Raw genomic sequence first — 24,339 nt, forward strand, 5'->3', positions numbered from 1 at the left:
TTTAACACAAACAAAAGTTCATCTTATTCACTAGATCTTGAAATAAAAATAAGTTCCACAGCTGGATGTGATTAAAACAAATGTGCCTGTGCTGAGATAATATTATAAATATGCCCCTACTGTGTACTGTGTAATGCCTGTGTCTGACTGTACAGGAACATGGTCTGATCATACCACATGTCCTGGGCAGGAGAGGAAGTATACAGTCAGGACAGCACGAGATCACAGCTTATTCTGTGAGGTAAAACATTGTTTAAAAACAGGCAGTGAAATGTTTTACCTCACAATAAGAATCAGCTGCAATCCCATGCTGTCCTGTCTGTATACTCTTTGCTTCCCCACCCTGCTCTGGAGCTGTGATATGATCAGACCATGTTGCTGCACGTTCAGACACAGGCAGTACACAGTACATAGTAGGGACACATTTATAAGATTATCTCAGTACAGGAACATTTTATTTAATCACTTCCTATTGTAGATCTTATTTTCTTTACAAGATCTAGTGAATGAAATGAACTTTTGTTCATGGGAAAACCCCTTTAATGCATTAGTTCTCATGTAACCTGGCAAAGCTTGAACCGTTGTGCTAAAAAGTTAGCTACCATAACTCATGGTTGTAATTGCCATCAAATGTGTTTCATAGAAATACTGACGTGTACGGAATTAGTAGTTGTCCTTATTGTGTTTAATAAGTTTAATGAATTTAGATCTCTATGAAGAACAATGTTTTTACAAAAAAAAATCTTATTAAAATCACTTTATTGATGAACAGGAATGATCATACGGTTATCATTTTTATTCTATCCTTATTTGTGTATAATTTTTGCCCAAAGTAACTAGTAGTATGAGGACAAAATGGAGAGGACAATAATAATCCTTCTTACAGACAGAATAATCCTAGAGAATATTTTTCAATGAGCATGTGTAAGAAGAGGGGATGTTTGACATTGGAAAGAATTGAGGATGGCTTCTTCCAAGCCTGTGCTGTTGTCACTTTTTAACAACCAGAACAATTATATATATATTTATATTTTGGAGGATCACAGTGCAACCCAGTACTTTTCTTCTTGATGAGTGTGTACTGGGATAATTCTCAAGACTGTAGCATATTACCATATGGCTGAGTGAGTAGACACGGGGCTATGTTGTGTATGACAATCTGAACAGATATTGGGCATATCACCTGGATCAAGTATTAGAAGCTGTGCCAAATTCAATAGTGTTGATTATATATCCATGTAAGAACCAGAGACTACATGCCTATAGATCTACATACCGGTACTTGTTTGCTAACATACTTCTATAATGCATTTATTCTTTCCACAAAAGTATAACATTTTGGAGTTTCAGACTACTTTGCAAAACTTAGTAGCAAGATTTTTTTTTCATGTAAGTCCAATCATAAAGAATCAATTTCAGTTTCAGTTTAAGAAGACTGTCAGGAGAATACGTTATCTTATGTGCCACAATGAATTTAAATCAAGATTGGAGATTAGAGTACAATGAAGCAGAATTAACTCCGGAAAAGCCAAACCAAACCAGTCCCATTTGGCAGACGTTATTGAATATGCATAGAAAAACAAAGAAAACTAATCTATCCAATAAACTTTATTAAACAAAATAAGGATAAAAGACTGACACAACACCCAGACCCCTCTAAATGGGGGTGGGTCAATTAAAAAACCTGGCCCAAAAAGATTGTAAAGGGCAAAGGGTGGGAGGGACAACGGGGCCGATAGCAAAATCCCTACACGTCCCTACAAATATTCCCTGCCTGTCTGCGGAGGTTGGCACCCTCTTGGACGCAATATGGCGCCCCCGCTCACCGTCGACTCACCCTTAAGGCCCTATAAGTCCCTCTACATGTATAAAGATACTATACCACAAACAACACCCAATACATGGCCTAACCAAACTCGGGACCAAAAAAGAGAAAAAACACCAGGTAGTGATTCACCAGTAAAGACAAACGGTCTGACCGTACCAATCCCTAATGCTAAAGTATAACGCCTGAAACTAAGGCTAATACACCCTAAGGAGTCCCTAACCGAGTCTCCCTACCTGTCAGCGGAGGTTGGCACCCTCTTGAACGCAAATGGCGCCCCCGCTCCTCGGCGGCTGCCCCTATTAACCCTGGCTGAATCCCTAAAAGAAGATATATCGGGATACTAAATACGGGTGGTGCCTTAGGGGCTATACTAGTGACCCAGATAAATAGGTCCCTATAGCTCGGTCAGACCCTAAAGATAAAGCAAATAGCAACAATACTTAAACCAATGCTTGCACGGCAATAGGAAAGATGTATATAACAGCTTAACGAATACAACTATATTATGATCACAGTTGGTAAAGTACTCGTATGCAAATACAATGGTTGCGGGGAAAAAAAAAAAAAAAAAAACACACAACTGGTGAAAAACATATAAACTTATAAACTTAAAAGGCCTGAAACACTTATCTGTGTTCAGGTCTCGCCTCTACGCGTTTCCCCCCCATGATGTGGTTCCTCAGGAGGCATATGGGAAAAAGAGATACTGTGTGAATAGATCACATCAGAGATACATGTTGTGCCTATCTCTTTTTCCCATATGCCTCCTGAGGAACCACATCATGGGGGGGAAACGCGTAGAGGAGAGACCTGAACACAGATAAGTGTTTCAGGCCTTTTAAGTTTATAAGTTTATATGTTTTTCACCAGTTGTGTGTTTTTTTTTTTTTTTTCCCCGCAACCATTGTATTTGCATACGAGTACTTTACCAACTGTGATCATAATATAGTTGTATTCGTTAAGCTGTTATATACATCTTTCCTATTGCCGTGCAAGCATTGGTTTAAGTATTGTTGCTATTTGCTTTATCTTTAGGGTCTGACCGAGCTATAGGGACCTATTTATCTGGGTCACTAGTATAGCCCCTAAGGCACCACCCGTATTTAGTATCCCGATATATCTTCTTTTAGGGATTCAGCCAGGGTTAATAGGGGCAGCCGCCGAGGAGCGGGGGCGCCATTTGCGTTCAAGAGGGTGCCAACCTCCGCTGACAGGTAGGGAGACTCGGTTAGGGACTCCTTAGGGTGTATTAGCCTTAGTTTCAGGCGTTATACTTTAGCATTAGGGATTGGTACGGTCAGACCGTTTGTCTTTACTGGTGAATCACTACCTGGTGTTTTTTCTCTTTTTTGGTCCCGAGTTTGGTTAGGCCATGTATTGGGTGTTGTTTGTGGTATAGTATCTTTATACATGTAGAGGGACTTATAGGGCCTTAAGGGTGAGTCGACGGTGAGCGGGGGCGCCATATTGCGTCCAAGAGGGTGCCAACCTCCGCAGACAGGCAGGGAATATTTGTAGGGACGTGTAGGGTTTTTGCTATCGGCCCCGTTGTCCCTCCCACCCTTTGCCCTTTACAATCTTTTTGGGCCAGGTTTTTTAATTGACCCACCCCCATTTAGAGGGGTCTGGGTGTTGTGTCAGTCTTTTATCCTTATTTTGTTTAATAAAGTTTATTGGATAGATTAGTTTTCTTTGTTTTTCTTGGTTTAATACTAATTTTGGATTATCAGATATTATACTTTCTACTATTGAATATGCATATTCACATCAATATTCTGTGAAAGGGAAACAATTAGTCAGTAAGAGGCAATGAATAAGATTAATGATGTCCCTGCCTTACACTTTATTACTGCTACAGCGTAAAATTATATATTACATAATGGGCTTCTATACGTTCAAACTCATTTAACTGCCTTATGTTCACCCAAAGGAAATCCTTCTATTATAGATCTTTTATGGACTCTTAGCCATAGCGAAGTTTACCAGCGTGTCCACAAGACGTCACCATGACAGCTTTCAAGTAGTGGTTCATGCAATCCAATTTCCTTGTGTCTGGCACTGGGAGATCTGTCACCGATAAAATGTGTAAGATTTGCAGAGAAGTTTCTTAATAAGTCTTAATACATCCCCGGAATATTCATGAGATGCAATATCGTATTCCACTACCTTCCGTCAGCTAGTAGCACTGTCTTGATACCATTTGCTAAATTAATTTCCAGTTTTCTCTGCACATTGTATTTTTTTCTTGTTTATGTTTTTAATGTATGGGTTTGTATTTTGTTTTTGTTTGTACATGTACATGTAACTTCTATGATATGTTGTTAGTTTGCCTGCAAATTATTCTCGTCTTTTATAAATGAATTGGTAGTTTAAGGCCAGTCCTTTTTGGGATAGTAAAAGTAATAGCTAATTTATAGGCAATGCAGCAATTCTACTTATGAATATGAAACGTAAAGCTGCAGGGTTAATGTATTATTATATAATGTATTGATGCACATGCTTAATATGTCCTTATATACACTTGATGGAAAATTAATCTATTTAAAAATGTAAAATATATTGGAGTTCTTTTCTGTTTTACGAGCAATCCTTATTAATTTTTAATATATTTTAATATAAACTTTATAGTGCATTTAAAGCAGCAGTGGTCAGTCTGGTAGGCTATGGGGTCTCAAATGCAGACCCTAACTCTGACAGGGTAGCATAGCATATTCAGCCAGAGTCTGTCCTCTTGGCAATCCCTATAACAGAGGAGATAGCAAAGTAGCTCTTCTGTTTCTTATAATTTGCCAAAACACGTACCATGGAATACCGACGTGTGATCATGTTCCTGAAAAAAACCACTGCACCTAATGAGTTTGAGTTATATAAATATATATATATATATATATACATATATATATATATATATATATATTATACAGTACAGAGCAAAATTTTGGACGCACCTTCTCATTTAAAGATTTTTCCGTATTTTCATGACTATGAAAATTGTAAATTCACACTGAAGGCATCAAAACTATGAATTAACACATGTGGAATTATGTACTTAACAAAAAAGTGTGAAACAACTGAAAATATGTCTTATATTCTAGGTTCTTCAAAGTAGCCACCTTTTGCTTTGATGACTACTTTGCACACTCTTGGCATTCTCTTGATGAGCTTCAAGAGGTAGTCACCGGAAATGGTTTTCACTTCACAAGTGTGCCCTGTCAGGTTTAATAAGTGGGATTTCTTGCCTTATAAATGGGCTTGGGACCATCAGTTATGTTGTGAAGAAATCTGGTGGATACCCAACTGATAGTCCTACTGAATAGACTGAATAGAATTTGTATTAGGGCAAGAAAAAAGCAGCTAAGTAAAGAAAAACGAGTGGCCATCATTACTTTAAGAAATGAAGGTCAGTCAGTCCGAAAAATTGCGAAAACTTTGAAAGTGTCCCCAAGTGCAGTTGCAAAAACCATCAAGCGCTACAAAGAAACTGGCTCACATGAGGACCACCCCAGGAAAGGAAGACCAAGAGTCACCTCTGCTTCTGAGGATAAGTTTATCCGAGTCACCAGCCTCAGAAATCGCAGGTTAACAGCAGCTCAGATTAGAGACCAGGTCTATGCCACACAGAGTTCTAACAGCAGACACATCTCTACAACAACTGTTAAGAGGAGACTTTGTGCAGCAGGCCTTCATGGTAAAATAGCTGCTAGGAAACCACTGCTAAGGACAGGCAACAAGCAGAAGACACTTGTTTGGGCTAAAGAACACAAGGAATGGACATTAGACCAGTGGAAATCTGTGCTTTGGTCTGATGAGTCCAAATTTGAGATCTTTGGTTCCAACCACCGTGTCTCTTAGGGGTCGAGTTCCCGCCTCTGCACAGGGAGAATCTCGGGCCATCTCCGCTGCGGTCTCCCATTCTTCTCCTGCCATAGTGGAGCCTGCTCAGCGGAGACGTCAGTCCCAGTGTCTTGCTCAGTCCCACTCTGCACAAAGAGTTACTGCTGCTTTTCCTGCTTCTGCCATTGAAGTCAGTGCTGGGCAGCGGCGAGCAGATGCTTCTGGGACTAAGTCCTGCTTTTCTCATTCTGAGCATGCCCTGAGTAAGATCTCTCAGTGGAGATCGAGGGTCACATGGTCAGATATACTGCTGCTAAGTCCATTGGTCCTTTCAGGAAGGTCCTGTAGGTGCTAGGACTAAGTCCTGCTTTGCACACACTGAGCATGCCCAGGGCAAGATCTCTCAGTGGAGATCTAGGGTCACATGCTCAGGTATGCAGTCTCTCATTGGTCCTTCTAGGAAGGTCTTTTACTTGCTGCAGCTATATAAGGCTCGCATGGCCGCACGGCCATGCGCTAGTATCAATTCTAATATGTGCTTTGCGCCAGTATGGTTATGCATGGATGTGTTCAGGGACCCGGCTGAAATAAGCCCCTAGAATACCGGCTTCTCCGGTTAGTAGATTGTGTGTTCGTATTCAGGGACCCGGCTGAAATAAGCCCCTAGAATACTGGCTTCTCCGGTGAGGAGATTGTGTGTGTGCTTAACCACTGACTGCTATCAGTTCGGCAGCAAGCTTGTGCTCCTGTGAGGCTAACAGGGTGCAGTGCTTTCCTCTCACAGCTGCTCTGTGAGGTTACAGAGCCAGTCTATACCGCCAAACAGTGCCACCATTCACTAGCAGCAGGTTCTCCTGCACGGTGGACCCCGGGCTGCGAACGCACCATTTATAATAAACATCTATTTTTACTCGGTGCGTTCCGCTAGCCCTAACAGTGTCTTTGTGCGATGCAGAAAAGGTGAACGGATGGACTCCACATGCCTGGTTCCCACCGTGAAGCATGGAGGAGGAGGAGGTGTGATGGTGTGGGGGTGCTTTGCTGGTGAGACTGTTGGGGATTTATTCAAAATTCAAGGCATAGTGAACCAGCATGGCTACCACAGCATCTTTCAGCGGCATTCTATTCCATCCGGTTTGCGTTTAGTTGGACCATCATTTATTTTTCAACAGGACAATGACCCCAAACACACCTCCAGACTGTAAAGGCTATTTGACCAAGAAGGGGAGTGATGTGGTGCTACGCCAGATGACCTGGCCTCCACAGTCACCAGACCTGAACCCAATCGAGATGGTTTGGGGTGAGCTGGACCGCAGAGTGAAGGCAAAAGTGCCAACAAGTGCTAAGCATCTCTGGGAACACCTTCAAGATTGTTGGAAGACCATTCCCGGTGACTACTTCTTGAAGCTCATCAAGAGAATGCCAAGAGTGTGCAAAGCAGTCATCAAAGCAAAAGGTGGCTACTTTGAAGAACCTGAAAGACATATTTTCTGTTGTTTCACACTTTTTTGTTAAGTATATAGTTCCACTTGTGAATTTACAATTTTCATAGTCATGAAAATACAGAAAAATCTTTAAATGAGAAGGTGTGTCCAAACTTTTGCTCTGTACTGTGTATTGTCATAGAAGGGAAGGTGTTCCCTCAAATTACATACATGTGTGGTGCAGAGATGGCATAGGTTGAGGAACTAAGCCTGCGCCATTGGCAGAACAGGCCAACAATAACCTATAGATGAGACCTTGCTGCAACCAGGGCTGTGGAGTCGGTAAGCCAAATCTCCAACTCCTCAATTTCCCTGATTCCGACGCCACGGCACTGGTCACTACTGAGCATGTACATAAAGTCCAGCACAGATTCATCTCCACTGAAAGCCAATATCCTTACATCAGGAACAGAACAGACCTTTATAGGACATTTTATAACTTTCCCAAATTCTTATGAAAACATTTACAGCACATCCTGCACTGAACTACTGAACCCAGTTTATTATATATGTTAGGAGCTGGTCCATTTTATACTGACTCAACCAAAATGGACACCGACTCCACAGCACTGGCTGCAACACACGAAACCAGAGATACAATAACTCCAGTATCAGCCATTTAAACCCTTTGATGCTGATGTCAGTAGTTAAGAGGTTAGACAGACGGACTGTCACCATTCCCCCAACTTGTACTTTCTCTATCATTTCGGTTGTCAGACCAGTCAGGGGCTTAGTGAGGCCCCAAGGTTTGCCATCTTTGTGAGATTGGGATTTATAGGATTCCCAGACAGCATTATGCTGACCGGTATAATATATTACAAAAGAATTGCATTGTATTAAGTGAGTGGGACAGTGATGGCACGGTTTAGTCCCCTTGCATGACATAGAACTATGAATAGTTTAAAAATAAAACACCGTTGAAATCACTTCAAACATAGCAAATCATATAATAAAACTGATCTATTTGTCCCATTCAAAATAAAATCTGTAAAAATAAAAAAATTACCTGAAATAGTAAAAATAAAAATTACAACCCATCCAACAAAATATATGTTCTCATACAGCTATTTTGACAGAAAAATTGCCTTGTCACGGCACTTTGAATATGGCAACATTTTTTCGTTATTTAACCCCTTTCTGCCATTAGACGTACTATTGCGTCCATGTGGGGTGGGCTTTACTTCCCAAGGACGCAATAGTACGTCATATGCGATCGGCAGCGCTCACTGGGGGAGCGCCGCCGATCGCGGCCGGGTGTCAGCTGTTTATCGCAGCTGACATCCGGCACTATGTGCCAGGAGCGGTCACGGACCGCCCCCGGCACATTAACCCCCGGCACACCGCGATCAAAGATGATCGCGATGTGCCGGCGGTACAGGGAAGCACCGCGCAGGGAGGGGGCTCCCTGCGGGCTTCCCTGAGCCCCCCCGCAGCAACGCGATGTGATCGCGTTGCTGCGAGGGTCTCACCTCCCTCCCTGCTCCCTCCAGCCCTGGATCCAAGATGGCCGTGGATCTGGGTCCTGCAGGGAGGGAGGTGGCTTCACAGAGCCTGCTCAGAGCAGGCACTGTGAAGCAGCCTTCACTCCTATCAGATCAGTGATCTGACAGAGTGCTGTGCAAACTGTCAGATCACTGATCTGTGATGTCCCCCCCTGGGACAAAGTAAAAAAGTAAAAAAAAAAAATTTCAAATGTGTAAAAAAAAATAAAAAAAAATATTCCAAAATAATGAAAAAAAAATAAAAATATTATTCCCATAAATACATTTCTTTATCTAAATAAAAAAAAAAAAAACAATAAAAGTACACATATTTAGTATCGCCGCGTCCGTAACGGCCCGACCTATAAAACTGGCCCACTAGTTAACCCCTTCAGTAAACACCGTAAGAAAAAAAAAAAAAAAACGAGGCAAAAAACAACGCTTTATTATCATACCGCCGAACAAAAAGTGGAATAACACGCGATCAAAAAGACAGATATAACTAACCATGGTACCGCTGAAAACGTCATCTTGTCCCGCAAAACACGAGCCGCCATACAGCATCATCAGCAAAAAAATAAAAAAGTTATAGTCCTGAGAATAAAGCGATGCAAAAATAATTATTTTTTCTATAATATAGTTTTTATCGTATAAAAGCGCCAAAACATAAAAAAATGATATAAATGAGGTGTCGCTGTAATCGTACTGACCCGAAGAATAAAACTGCTTCATCAATTTTACCAAACGCGGAACGGTATAAACGCCTCCCCCAATAGAAATTCATGAATAGCTGGTTTTTGGTCATTCTGCCTCACAAAAATCGGAATAAAAAGCGATCAAAAAATGTCACGTGCCCGAAAATGTTACCAATAAAAACATCAACTCGTCCCGCAAAAAACAAGACCTCACATGACTCTGTGGACCAGAATATAGAAAAATTATAGCTCTCAAAATGTGGTAACGCAAAAAATATTTTTTGCAATAAAAAGCGTCTTTCAGTGTGTGACGGCTGCCAATCATAAAAATCCGCTAAAAAACCCGCTATAAAAGTAAATCAAACCCCCCTTCATCACCCCCTTAGTTAGGGAAAAATTAAAAAAAATGTATTTATTTCCATTTTCCCATTAGGGCTAGGGTTAGAGTTAGGGCTAGGGTTAGAGCTAGGGTTAGGGCTAGGGTTAGGGCTAGGGTTAGGGCTAGGGTTAGGGCTAGGGTTAGGATTAGGGCTAGGGTTAGGGCTAGGGCTACAGTTTGGGTTGGGGCTAAAGTTACAGTTAGGGTTTAGATTACATTTACGGTTGGGAATAGGGTTGGGATTAGGGTTAGGGGTGTGTCAGGGTTAGAGGTGTGGTTAGGGTTACTGTTGGGATTAGGGTTAGGGATGTGTTTGGATTAGGGTTTCAGTTATAATTGGGGGGTTTCCACTGTTTAGGCACATCAGGGGCTCTCCAAACGCGACATGGCGTCCGATCTCAATTCCAGCCAATTCTGCGTTGAAAAAGTAAAACAGTGCTTCTTCCCTTCCGAGCTCTCCCGTGTGCCCAAACAGGGGTTTACCCCAACATATGGGGTATCAGCGTACTCAGGACAAATAGGACAACAACTTTTGGGGTCCAATTTCTCCTGCTACCCTTGGGAAAATACAAAACTCGGGGCTAAAACATATTTTTTGTGGGAAAAAAAAGATTTTTTATTTTCACGGCTCTGCGTTATAAACTGTAGTGAAACACTTGGGGGTTCAAAGTTCTCACAACACATCTAGATTAGTTCCCTGGGGGGTCTAGTTTCCAATATGGGGTCACTTGTGGGGGGTTTCTACTGTTTAGGTACATTAGGGGTTCTGCAAACGCAATGTGACGTCTGCAGACCATTCCATCTAAGTCTGCATTCCAAATGGCGCTCCTTCCCTTCCGAGCTCTGCCATGCGCTCAAACGTTGGTTTCCCCCAACATACGGGGTATCAGCGTACTCAGGACAAATTGGACAACAACTTTTGGGGTCGAATTTCTCCTCTTACCCTCGGGAAAATACAAAACTGGGGGCTAAAAAATAATTTTGGGGGGAAAGATTTTTTTTTTTAATTTTCACGGCTCTGCCTTACAAACTGTAGTGAAACACTTGGGGGTTCAAAGCTATCACAACACATCTAGATGAGTTCCTTAGGGGGTCTAGTTTCCAAAATGGTGTCACTTGTGGGAGGTTTCTACTGTTTAGGTACATTAGGGGCTCTGCAAATGCAATGTGACACCTGCAGACCATTCCATCTAAGTCCTCATTCCAAATGGAGCTCCTTCCCTTCCGAGCCCTCCCATGCGCCCAAACAGTGGTTCCCCCCCACATATGGGGTATCAGCGCACTCAGGACAAATTGGACAACAAATTGTGGGGTCGAATTTCTCCTTTTACCCTCGGGAAAATACAAAACTGGGGGCTAAAAAATAATTTTTGTGGGAAAAAATTTTTGTTTTATTTTTACGGCTCTCCATTATAAACTTCTGTGAAGCCCTTGGTGGGTCAAAGCGCTCAGCACACATCTAGATAAGTTCCTAAGGGGGTCTACTTTCCAAAATGGTGTCACTTGTGGGGGGTTTCTACTGTTTAGGTACATTAGGGGCTCTGCAAACGCAATGTGACACCTGCAGACCATTCCATCTAAGTCTGCATTCAAATGGCACTCCTTCCCTTCTGAGCCCTCCCATGTGCCCAAACAGTGGTTCCCCCCACATATGGTGTATCATCGCACTCAGGACAAATTGGGCAACAAATTTTGGGGTCCAATTTCTCCTGTTACCCTCAGGAAAATACAAAACTGGGGGCTAAAAAAATAATTTTTGTGGGAAAAAAATTTTGTTTTATTTTTACGGCTCTGCATTATAAACTTCTGTGAAGCACTTGGTGGGTCAAAGTGCTCACCACACCTCTAGATAAGTTCCTTAGGGGGTCTACTTTCCAAAATGGTGTCATTTGTGGGGGGTTTCAATGTTTAGGCACATCAGTGGCTCTTCAAACGCAACATGGCGTCCCATCTCAATTCCTGTCAATTTTGCTTTGAAAAGTCAAACGGCGCTCCTTCCCTTCCGAGCTCTCCCATCCACCCAAACAGTGGTTTACCCCCACATATGGGGTATCCGCGTACTCAGGACAAATTGTACAACAACTTTTGGGGTCCAATTTCTTCTCTTACCCTTGGGAAAATAAAAAATTGGTGGCAAAAAGATAATTTTTGTGAAAAAATATGATTTTTTATTTTTACGGTTCTACATTATAAACTTCTGTGAAGCACTTGGTGGGTCAAAGTGCTCACCACACCTCTAGATAAGTTCCTTAGGGGGTCTACTTTCCAAAATGGTGTCACTCGTGGGGGGTTTCAATGTTTAGGCACATCAGTGGCTCTTCAAACGCAACATGACGTCCCATCTCAATTCCTGTCAATTTTGCATTGAAAAGTCAAACGGCGCTCCTTCCCTTCCGAGCTCTCCCATCCGCCCAAACAGTGGTTTACCCCCACATATGGGCTATCAGCGTACTCAGGACAAATTGTACAACAACTTTTGGGGTCCAATTTCTTCTCTTACCCTTGGGAAAATAAAAAATTGGGGGTGAAAAGATAATTTTTGTGAAAAAATATGATTTTTTATTTTTTTGGTTCTACATTATAAACTTCTGTGAAGCACTTGTTGGGTCAAAGTGCTCATCACACCTCTAGATAAGTTCCTTAGGGGGTCTACTTTCCAAAATGGTGTCACTTGTGGGGGGTTTCAATGTTTAGCCACATCAGGGGCTCTCCAAACGAAACATGGCGTCCCATCTCAATTCCAGTCAATTTTGCATTGAAAACTCAAATGGCACTCCTTCGCTTCCGAGCTCTGCCATGCGCCCAAACAGTGGTTTACCCCCACATGTGGGGTATTGGCATACTCAGGACAAATTGTACAACAATGTTTGGGGTCCATTTTCTCCTGTTACCCTTGGTAAAATAAAACAAATTGGAGCTGAATTAAATTTTTTGTGAAAAAAAGTTAAATGTTCATTTTTATTTAAACATTCAAAAAATTCCTGTGAAGCACCAGAAGGGTTAATAAACTTCTTGAATATGGTTTTGAGCACCTTGAGGGGTGTAGTTTTTAGAATGGTGTCACACTTGGGTATTTTCTATCATATAGACCCCTCAAAATGACTTCAAATGAGATGTGGTCCCTAAAATAAAATGGTGTTGTAGAAATGAGAAATTGCTGTTCAACTTTTAACCCTTATAACTCCCTAACAAAAAAAAATTTTGGTTCCAAAATTGTGCTGATGTAAAGTAGACATGTGGGAAATGTTACTTATTAAGTATTTTGTGTGACATATCTCTGTGATTTAATTGCATAAAAATTCAAAGTTGGAAAATTGCGAAATTTTCATAATTTTCGCCAAATTTCCGTTTTTTTCACAAATAAACGCAGGTACTATCAAATAATTTTTACCATTGTCATGAAGTACAATATGTCACGAGAAAACAATGTCAGAATCACCAGGATCCATTGAAGCGTTCCAGAGTTATAACCTCATAAAGGGACAGTGGTCAGAATTGTAAAAATTGGCCCGGTCATTAACGTGCAAACCACCCTTGGGGGTAAAGGGGTTAAAAGGGGCTTTTTATAGTACAAATGTAATAAACCATAATCTTTTGGGAGTACAGCTTTTAGCAATCTGTCAGTCCCACAGACTCTGAATGGGTGTGTGATCACTGCTCTATACATGGGTAGACTAAGGACAACTGTTCTTGTGATCTGTGAGGGTCACAAATGTACTACATTTATAATATGTACACAGAATAGGTGATAAATATGTTAGGTGTCACAATCTATTAAAGAGAATCTGTCACTTTGAAAATGCAGTCTAATCTGCAGGCACCATGTTATAGAGCAGAGGAAGCTGAGCAGATTAGTATATAGTTTGTGAGAAAAGATTTAGTATAACCTGTTTTGCTCTTTCTGGATTTTTGGTCGGGTGGGCGGTCCGATCAGTGATTGACAGCTGCTTTCTAAAAGAGTGCATAGAGAGAAAGCTGTCAGTCACTGATTGGAACGCCCACTGGACCCAAAACCTTAGGAAGACCAGCGGTTTACAACATGAAAACACAGGTTTTACTGAATCTTTTCTCACAATCTATATATCAATCTTCTCAGCTCCCCCTGATTTATAACATAATGACTGGTTCTCTTTAAGGAATTAAAGACAACTGAAAGGACTGCATTGCTCACAATGCTAATACATAGTCTGTAAGATAATATATATCGTATACCTATGTTTTCAATGCAATGATTCCAAATGTTCTTTGGAAAGGTCGTCTCTGCTTTTGATTAACCAGTTGGACAAACAGAGGACTTGACTCCTCATACTGTGATTCCCTTTACTTTGTTGCAGTATTGCTTCAGAATGAACATTTTGTGCTTCAGTTTTATTACCGTTCCAGAGATAGACATAATACACTGGAATATATTTGTTGATATACTGAATGAATGATTCCAATACTGGAGAAATTCATGAAATAACAGCCTAGCTATTGAGTTATATGTGTTTCTGATTGTATCAGGCATTGTGTGCGTCTTGTGTAGATATAGATTATTTCCATTCAATGAAAATTAATACATTTTTATATTTCACAATTTTCATGATATTTGTTTGCTATTTGAGAAATGTCTTTAGAAGAAGAATATCTGTATACTCACAGGAGTATCATTCGCCATCACGACTGCTGGCATGCTTCATTGTGTTTGATGGTCATTCTATCGTAAAATGAATAAAAAGCTTTCTACGTTACTGGCATAGTGAGCCATTCAGGGCAATTGTGAGATAAACAGCCTGGACCCCAAACTGTCTCATCTTATACGGATACATTGCAGCGAATCATTATGATAGGAGCGGCACAAAAATCTTGGAGAAATGTTGAAACATAATCAATATTGAAAATTTGCACAACTGTTACATAGCAACATGAGTCACGTGACATTGAATTCATAATGTCGCATTCTAACATTGATCTAAAGATTTCTATGATGTTGCGTTGTGACCTGACATGACTGTGATGCAGAGTCACATATTTTAGCAAATGTGTGTACGTGTAACTTAGCTGTGGTTTCAACTCCTTTTTTTTCAGCAAAATCACATCTCTTAACATATTGTATTGTGTAGACGTTTTAAACAGTTGTGGAAAAAATCTTGTAAAGTCAGAATGTTTTAAAAAATAGAAAAAAAATCTATATTAAATCAATATTTGATGTGACCACCCTTTGCCTACAAAACAGCATCAATTCTAGATACACCTGAACATAGTTTTTGGAGGAACTCTGTAGGGTGGTTGTTCCAAACATCTTGGAGAAATAATTATTGATCTTCTGTTCATGTAGGGTTACACATATCTTTCTGTCTCTTAATGTAATCCCAGACAGACTCAGTGATGTTGGAATCCAGGCTCTTTGAGGGCCATATCGTTGCTTTCATGACTCCTTTTCTTCCTTACTTTTCAGTAAGTTCTTAATGACATTGGTTGTATGTTTGGGGTTGATGTCCTGCTGTCCTACATTTTGCAAACACAGATTGCTGACATGCAGCCCTAAACTTGCAAGGAACCTCCACCAAGCTTTATTCTTGCCTTCAGACACCCCTTATATTCATGCTCACCAGTCCCGTGGGCCAACAAACTGCTTTCTGTTACAGCCAAATGTTTTGCACAACTCCAGAGCACATATTGCCATTTTTCTGTTTTCATTAACAGTTGAATTATGTGCACTAGTTTCCATGTTGAAGGTATTGCTTGTTTGCTACAATTCTATAAAAATAAAAACCTCTGGTCAGACTTCTCTGAACAGTAGTTAGGTGTAGCTGGGTCTCACTGATTGTTGCCTGTTCTGAGCTGATGGCACTGCTGGACAAATTCCGATTTCGAAGGGACGTATGATGTGTATTTGATATGTTGCACTAAGTTTTCTTGGCTGAGCACTATGTCTACAGTCTCCAACATTGCCAATTCTTGGTGTTCTCATTTCTGAGAAATACAGATGGATACTTATCCATCATGCAATACTATCAGGGAGGCATCTGATTGGCTCCAAATTTATTCAGCAGGAGAACAACAAACTCTATCATACAGCCAATATAAAAAGGAACAATCTTCAGTGTAAAGAAGAGCAAGGAGTCCTAGAAATGATAATATGGTCCCCATAAATCCCTTCTCTTATCAGAAGTCTGGTTGGGATTAGCTTCAAGTTTCTATATGTATCTAGAATTTTTAATGTTGTTTTGAATGCAAAAGGTAGTCACACCAAATATTAATTTGATTTAGATTTCTCCTTGCGTTCATTTTTCATTTTGTTAATTGATAAAAATAAACTATTAACATTTCTGTTCTTGAAAGCATAAAACTTTTTCACAGTTGTTGCTTTCCTTGAAGAATCCATGGTCCATCTATGGGTATCAAACATTTTCCTGCAAATTGACAAGTCTGTGATATAAGTGGTTGAAGTAAAATACTAACATATTTCGATCTTATTTACTATGCTGTAAACGACTCTCGCTTTTTCTTATTTCTAACACTTTCTCTTGTAAATCCTCTTCCATTTCATCTCCCCTGCCATGCTCCCTTTTATACTTCCTAGACACAGTGGAGGCCGTGTTTGAATTTATTCAGAGAAGTCGGAGAATGATTGTTGTGTTGAGTCCTGACTATTTGACAGATAAAAGCATTAGCATGCTGGAATTAAAGCTCGGTATAGTGTGTCATAATGCCATATGCACCAGTCTTATCATTGTGGAATACAAGCAACTCCATGGAACACACACCACCATTTCTAAGCTGAAGGAGAGTGTTCCCTTTGTGCGATGGGATGGGGAAACTTCCAGACGCAGCAGCTCCAGGTTTTGGAAGGCCTTAAGATTGGTATTGCCCTTGCGAAGCCTGAATACAAGATCAACCTGGAATGAGAGCTGTTCTTCCCAGTCAGATATCAGTCTTGATCAGATTCAGAAGAAAAAGAGACGTTTAAAAGAAACATCATCCGCGCCTCCCCCTAAAACCAATGGCAATGACAGAAATGTGTCTTTAGGCACAGTAAAAGTAAAAAATGGGCCCAAGGGTGGAAAGGCCTGTCAGTGTTGTGTGACTTATTGTGATAGTGATAATAGACTTAGAAGTAAATGCAGAGCTGGAGAAAAGCCTAAATGGGAGACACATTTATGTAAACCTGTCACATATGGAAATAAAACTCGTTGGGTACAAAATGGCACAGTCCAGCAGGCCCCAGCGCCACCCCCCGTAGCTACTTTCAGCCTACAGCAGTATACAGATTTATCCAATAATAACAGCGATTTCTATGTCCTTTAATATAAAACATGAGTAAAACCTGATATTCATTATATGGATTGGAAAACAATGTAAAATGTGGACACCAAACAAATGAGACCTTCTGAATAAAAATCCTTAGTTCTTTCAAGAACTGAAGATTGAGGACGTACTAATGAACATATGAGAAAATCCTGAGCTGATTCTATAACAATAGACATCTTGAACTAAACCTTTTGAGTTCTTGTGTCATCATTTGGAATATTTCAGTTTGGGTATTTTAACTATAATTTATTATTTCACAGCCAAATAATGGACCACTGTGGACTTTTTCCTGCCATCATTATATCTCTTCTGTCATCAAGTCACTGAAGAGACTTCTGTCTTCCGCCAAAGCATTCCAATCTAATGTAAGATATAATAACATGATAAATAAATCTGCAAGCACTTGCCAACCTGTAATAGGAATTTGTAAAGGAAATAAATCAACTTCAGTGGTATCTTATCAACCTGGATGTAACATAATCTGTCATCAATATGAGTAAATGTAGCGGAAACTTTTATTGACTGATATATTTGGGTGTTGAATTCTATGATTACACATTTTTTTGCTAATACAAAACTTTCTCTTCATGATGTTCATAAGAGTCTTAACTTATTTTTGACGCCTCAGAAAATATCACTTACAGTAGGTATGAGTATAACGGTGGTTATAGTAGAACATTTTTCTGTTTCATTGAATAGTTTTCGTGACTGATAGTTTCAGCAATTAGGAAATATTGAAAATATGCACATTACTTTTAAGCCCCTGAACAACATCTTTTTGGAACCTCATTCAGAGAACATATTGATGACTCACATGAAATTAATACTTCTTGTAACAACTGCATGCATGGTTTGGAAAATATGAGTTACAGTGGCAAGTAAACATTTGGGCACCTCCGGTAAAAATTACTGTTATTACGAATAGATAAGAAAGTTGAAAATTAAATTATCTCAAAGGGCTAAGGTTAACAATGACGCAGTGTCTTTGTAACTTAGGCAACAATATATATTTTCATCTTTTACATTTTAAAAATTGCAAAAATGGGCCGATTTAAAAGTTTTGGCACCCTACATTGTTAGTATTCAGTAGCACCCCCTTTTGAAAGTATCACAGCTTGAATTTTTGTAGACATTCAAGAGCCTTTCAATTCTTGTTTGAGGGATTTTCATTCATTCTTCCTTGGAAAATTCTTACAGTTCTGTGAGATTCCTGGGTCGTCTTGCATGCACTGCTATTTTGAGGTCTAGCCATAGATTTTCAATGATGTTCACATCAGGGGACTGTGAGGGCCATTTTAAAACCTTCAGCTTATGCCTTTTGAGGTAATCTATTGTGGGTTTTGATGTGTGCTTAGGATCATTATGCATTTGTAGAAGGCATCCTCTTTTCAACTTCAGCTTTTTTACAGATGGTGTTATGTTTGCATCAAGAATTTGTTGAAACTTCATTGAATCCATCCTTAATACAAAGGCTGAATTGTGGAGTAGGCTTCTTCATCATTGTATTCAATGGTATTTGCATCCCAAAGGTGCAGATAATGAACAAAATCCAAGCATGTCACAGGGCTTCAAATGATTCAGGCGCCCCATAGGGGCTGTAGATGTTTGTAAGGAACTTTCAGCATGTTAAAAGAAGTCTGTCAGAATAAAATTACTTTTTAAATGAGGCACAGCACCTTGTAGGGAATATAGCCCTACTAAATTAATTTCAAGATAAATAATATGTCTAGCGTCTAAATCTAATTCTGCACAAAATTGTTTAAGTATGCTAATGAGGTTCTCAGAGGTACCCTGAACATAGTCAAGGAGTTCTGTGTAGCTTCCCACCTATTTACTTGCTATCCATCTCTACCCTCAATACCCCTGACAGCTCTGACTTTATAGGATCCGGAACAGAGTGAAGGACATGGAAAACAAGTAGGTAAAAAAGAGCACTGAATTGCTGTGTTACCTTAAAAATTGCCCAGAATATTTTGGTAGCATATTTGAATAAAGAACATCAGGCAACATATGATTTATTTGGCATGAAGGCCCTGACTTATCATTGCTTTTGTGTTAGTTTTTTTTTGTCAAGTTTTGCACACCTTTTTCTTTGCACCCATTCTTTATTCTAATTGCGCCTTTTTGTAGGTCTATTTTATTTGTGCTAACCTTTTTTTTTCTTGCTGTGTTCTACTTTCTGGGGGGTTAGCAATTCCAGATGTTTTTGCCTGTTTACAAAAGTCACCAAACTTGACACAGCTCTTCCCCAGTTCCCCAAGGTGTATTTTTGTGTACGCCCAACTTTTGGCACAAATTTTGCAAATGTTTTACACCAAATGGCAATTACCTGCAGCCGAGTCAGGTTGGGAATGTAGTCCAGCTCCTCCAGGATGGCACATATGTACATACTGTCACACAAAGGTTTACTAGGTCTCCCAGGACAGTCTCTAGTGTATGGAGCAGTTACCTGAGCATGGGTTGTACACAAGGAGAGTTGAAGAAAACAAAGAACCAAAAAAAAGTTAAATATCCTAGATCAATAATGAATGTAGAAAAATAACTTATTGGATTAAAAAAATCATGGTCTAAGCATGGGAGGACACATAATCAGACATGCACTGTATTATAACATACTGCAATAGGGCTGTAAGCTAATTAGCAAAGGTTACGTTGTCAGGGAAACAAAGGTCAACTGGGTCAGGTTAACTAAAGGTCAACTGTGCAATAATATACCCATAATTATCCTCTCCTGCTGGAATTGCGCTAGCCCCAACATGTGTTTAGGCACAATACTTTCATCTGGGGGTTACTGTTTAACTCCACCTTCCATAATGTGCTTCCTTAATCCACTCATCAAACATTGCCTCCGATATTGCCCTTCTATCATCTAGGTTTCGACCACCTTACCCTACCATCAAAGGACTCCTTGACCCACGACCATGGTCCTGGTTTTTGTTGGTTCTCATTAATACGTTAGAAGTGCATTATTTGCTCTTGCCTCCTGGTATACCGCATGCTGACTCTTGCTAACCTTTTTCATATCTGATCACCCACTGTATGTTGACCCTCACTGTACGTTTCTCATGTTCCCTGACCCACCACGTTCTAGTCTTCACTGACATTTTTTGGTGCCTCCTGGGTAAGGAGTCTCCAAAATAGTTTATTGAAGGCCAGCAAGCACTAGGTAAATAGGCAAAAATAAGTTCAGTGAGGGTCGGGGTGCAGTGTTTCAGAAGACAAGCAGAAGGATCAGTATGGGCCAGGATGTAATTTGTCAAGAATCTTGACCGACAACTTACCAGCTTTGAATGCCTCTTATGTATGTAGTAAAAAATGCATATATGCCTCCCCAGTGGCTCCACTCCTAGTGCTGTGTAACATTGTTATTTTACGCGAGCCCTGCAATGCATGGAGCAGAGGATTTGTATGTTTACATACATACCTGTGGGAGGTAAGTATGTTTTTTCTTTTATTTTTTTGTACTGGACACATTAGGAACATTGAAAGGTGTTGTCCAGGAATGCACAATCTTTTTAACCCCTTCATGACCCAGCCTATTTTGACCTTAAAGACCTGGCCGTTTTTTGCAATTCTGACCATTGTCCCTTTATGAGGTAATAACTCAGGAACGCTTCAATGGATCCTAGCGGTTCTGAGATTGTTTTTTTGTGACATATTGGGCTTCATGTTAGTGGTAAATTTAGGTCAATAAATTCTGTGTTTATTTGTGATAAAAACGGAAATTTGTTGAAAATTTTGAAAATTTCGCAATTTTCACATTTTGAATTTTTATTCTGTTAAACCAGAGAGTTATCTGACACAAAATAGTTAATAAATAACATTTTCCACACGTCTACTTTACATCAGCACAATTTTGGAAAGAAAATTTTTTTTTGCTAGGAAGTTATAAGGGTTAAAATTTGACCAGCGATTTCTCATTTTTACAACGAAATTTACAAAACCATTTATTTTAGGGACCACCTCACATTTGAAGTCAGTTTGAGGGGTCTATATGGCTGAAAATACCCAAAAGTGACACCATTCTAAAAACTGCACCCCTCAAGGTGCACAAAACCACATTCAAGAAGTTTATTAACCCTTCAGGTGCCTCACAGCAGCAGAAGCAACATGGAAGGAAAAAATGAACATTTAACTTTTTAGTCACAAAAATGATCTTTCAGCAACAATTTTTTTATTGTCCCAATGGTAAAAGGAGAAACTGAACCACGAAAGTTGTTGTGCAATTTGTCCTGAGTACGCTGATACGTCATATGTGGGGGTAAACCACTGTTTGGGCGCACGGCAGGGCTTGGAAGGGAAGGAGCGCCATTTGACTTTTTGAATGAAAAATTGGCTGCACTCTTTAGCGGACATCATGTCACATTTGGAGAGCCCCCGTGTGCCTAAAAATTGGAGCTCCCCCACAAGTGACCCCATTTTGGAAACTAGACGCCCCAAGGAACTTATCTAGATGCGTAGTGAGCACTTTAAACCCCCAGGTGCTTCACAAATTGATCTGTAAAAATGAAAAAGTACTTTTTTCACAAAAAAATTCTTTTAGCCTCAATTTTTTCATTTTCACATGGGCAGCAGGATAAAATGGATCCTAAAATTTGTTGGGCAATTTCTCCTGAGTACACCGATACCTCACATGTGGGGGTAAACCACTGTTTGGGCACTCGGAAGGGAAGGCGCGCCTTTTGACTTTTTGAATGGAAAATTAGCTCCAATTGTTAGCGGACACCATGTCGCATTTGGAGAGCCCCTGTGTGCCTATGCATTGGAGCTCCCCCACAAGTGACCCCATTTTGAAAACTAGACCCCCCAAGGAACTTATCTAGATGCATACTGAGCACTTTAAATCCCCAGGTGCTTCACAGAAGTTTATAACGCAGAGCCATGAAAATAAAAAATAATTTTTCCTTCCTCAAAAATAATTTTTTAGCCTGGAATTTCCTATTTTGCCAAGAGTAATAGGAGAAATTGGACCATAAATGTTGTTGTGCAGTTTGTCCTGAGTACGCAGATACCCCATATGTGCGGGTAAACCACTGTTTGGGCGCACAGCAGGGCTCGGAAGGGAAGGCACGCCATTTGGCTTTTTAAATGGAAAATTAGCTCCAATCATTATCGGACACCATGTCGCGTTTGGAGAGCCCCTGTGTGCCTAAACATTGGAGATCCCCCACAAATGACCCCATTTTGGAAACTAGACCCCCAAAGGAACTAATCTAGATGTGTGGTGAGCACTTTGAACCCTCAAGTGCTTCACAGAATTTTATAACGCAGAGCCATGAAAATAAAAAAAAAATTCTTTTCTCAAAAATGATTTTTTAGCCCGCAATTTTTTATTTTCCTTAGGGGAACAGGAGAAATTTGACCCCAAAAGTTGTTGTCCATTTTCTTCTGAGTACGGTGATACCCCATATGTGGGGGTAAACTACTGTTTGGGCACATGCCGGGGCTCGGAAGTGAAGTAGTGACGTTTTGAAATGCAGACTTTGATGGAATGCTCTACGGGCGTCACGTTGCGTTTGCAGAGCCCCTGGTGTGCCTAAACAGTAGAAACCCCCCACAAGTGACCCCATTTTGTAAACTAGACCCCCCAAGGAACTTATCTAGATATGTGGTGAGCACTTTCAACCCCCAAGTGCTTCACAGAAGTTTATAACGCAGAGCCGTGAAAATAATAAATACGTTTTCTTTCCTCAAAAATAATTTTTAGCCCAGAATATTTTATTTTCCCAAGGGTTACAGGAGAAATTGGACCCCAAAAGTTGTTGTCCAGTTTCTCCTGAGTACGGTGATACCCCATGTGTGGGGGTAAACCACTGTTTGGGCACACGTCGGCGCTCAGAAGGGAAGTAGTGACTTTTGAAATGCAGACTTTGATGGAATGGTCTGCGGGCGTCACGTTGCGTTTGCAGAGCCCCTGGTGTGCCTAAACAGTAGAAACCCCCCACAAGTGACCCCATTTTGTAAACTAGACCCCCCACGGAACTTATCTAGATATGTGGTGAGCACTTTAAACCCCCAAGTGCTTCACAGACGTTTACAACGCAGAGCCGTGAAAATAAAAAATCATTTTTCTTTCCTCAAAAATGATGTTTTAGCAAGCAATTTTTTATTTTCTCAAGGGTAACAGGAGAAATTGGACCCCAGTAATTGTTGCGCAGTTTGTCCTGAGTATGCTGGTACCCCATATGTGGGGGTAAACCACTGTTTGGGCACACGTCTGGGCTCGGAAGGGAGGGAGCACCATTTGACTTTTTGAATAAAAGATTGGCTGGAATCAATGGTGGCGCCATGTTGCGTTTGGAGACCCCCTGATGTGCCTAAACAGTGGAAACCCCTCAATTCTAACTGCAACACTAACCCCAACACACCCCTAACCCTTATCCCAACTGTAGCCATAACCCTAACCACAACCCTAACCCCAACACACCCCTAACCCTAACCACAACCCTAATTCTAACCCTAAGGCTATGTGCCCACGTTGCGGATTCGTGTGAGATTTTTCAGCACCATTTTTGAAAAATCTGCGGGTAAAAGGCACTGTTTTACCTGCGGATTTACCACGGATTTCCAGTGTTTTTTGTGCGGATTTCACCTGCGGAATCCTATTGAGGAACAGGTGTAAAACGCTGCGGAATCCGCACAAAGAATTGACATGCTGCGGAAAATACAACGCAGCGTTTCCGCTCGGTATTTTCCGCACCATGGGCACAGCGGATTTGGTTTTCCATATGTTTACATGGTACTGTAAACCTGATGGAACACTGCTGCGAATCCGCAGCGGCCAATCCGCTGCGGATCCGCAGCCAAATCCGCACCGTGTGCACATAGCCTAATTCTAAAGGTATGTGCACACGTTGCGGAAAGTGCTGCGGATCCGCAGCAGTTTCCCACGAGTTTACATTTCAATGTAAACCTATGGGAAACAAAAATCGCTGTACACATGCTGCAGAAAAACTGCACGGAAACGCAGCGGTTTACATTCCGCAGCATGGCACTTCTTTCTGCGGATTCCGCAGCGGTTTTACAACTGCTCCAATAGAAAATCGCAGTTGTAAAACCGCAGTGAAATGCAAAGAAAAACCGCGGTAAATCCGCGATAAATCCACAGCGGCTTAGCACTGCGGATTTATCAAATCCGCTAAGGAAAAATCCGCAGAGGACCAGAATACGTGTGCACATACCGTACCCTAACCCCAACCTTAGTGGAAAAAAAAAATCTTTATTTTATTATTGTCCCTACCTATGGGGGTGACAAAGGGGGGGGGGGGGGTCATTTATTGTTTTTTTTATTTTGATCACTGTGATAGGCTTTATCACAGTGATCAAAATTCACATTGGAACGAAT

The 24,339-nt window shown here is 40.6% G+C and overlaps 1 protein-coding gene across 2 annotated transcripts in view; it reads left to right on the top strand.

Moving 5' to 3' along the window:
- IL1RAP (interleukin 1 receptor accessory protein) overlaps nucleotides 1–17,589 on the top strand; it is a 332,383-nt gene extending 314,794 nt beyond the window's left edge. For both annotated transcript variants that reach the window (XM_069727112.1, XM_069727113.1), the window contains exon 11: nucleotides 16,267–17,589. In XM_069727112.1, coding sequence (XP_069583213.1) covers nucleotides 16,267–16,991 — 725 coding nt within the window. In that variant the 3' untranslated portion in view covers nucleotides 16,992–17,589. The remainder of the gene's footprint in view (nucleotides 1–16,266) is intronic.
- The last annotated feature ends 6,750 nt before the right edge of the window (nucleotides 17,590–24,339 follow it).

This window comes from Ranitomeya imitator, chromosome 5 (genome assembly GCF_032444005.1).
Source record: "Ranitomeya imitator isolate aRanImi1 chromosome 5, aRanImi1.pri, whole genome shotgun sequence".
Lineage (NCBI taxonomy): Eukaryota > Metazoa > Chordata > Amphibia > Anura > Dendrobatidae > Ranitomeya > Ranitomeya imitator.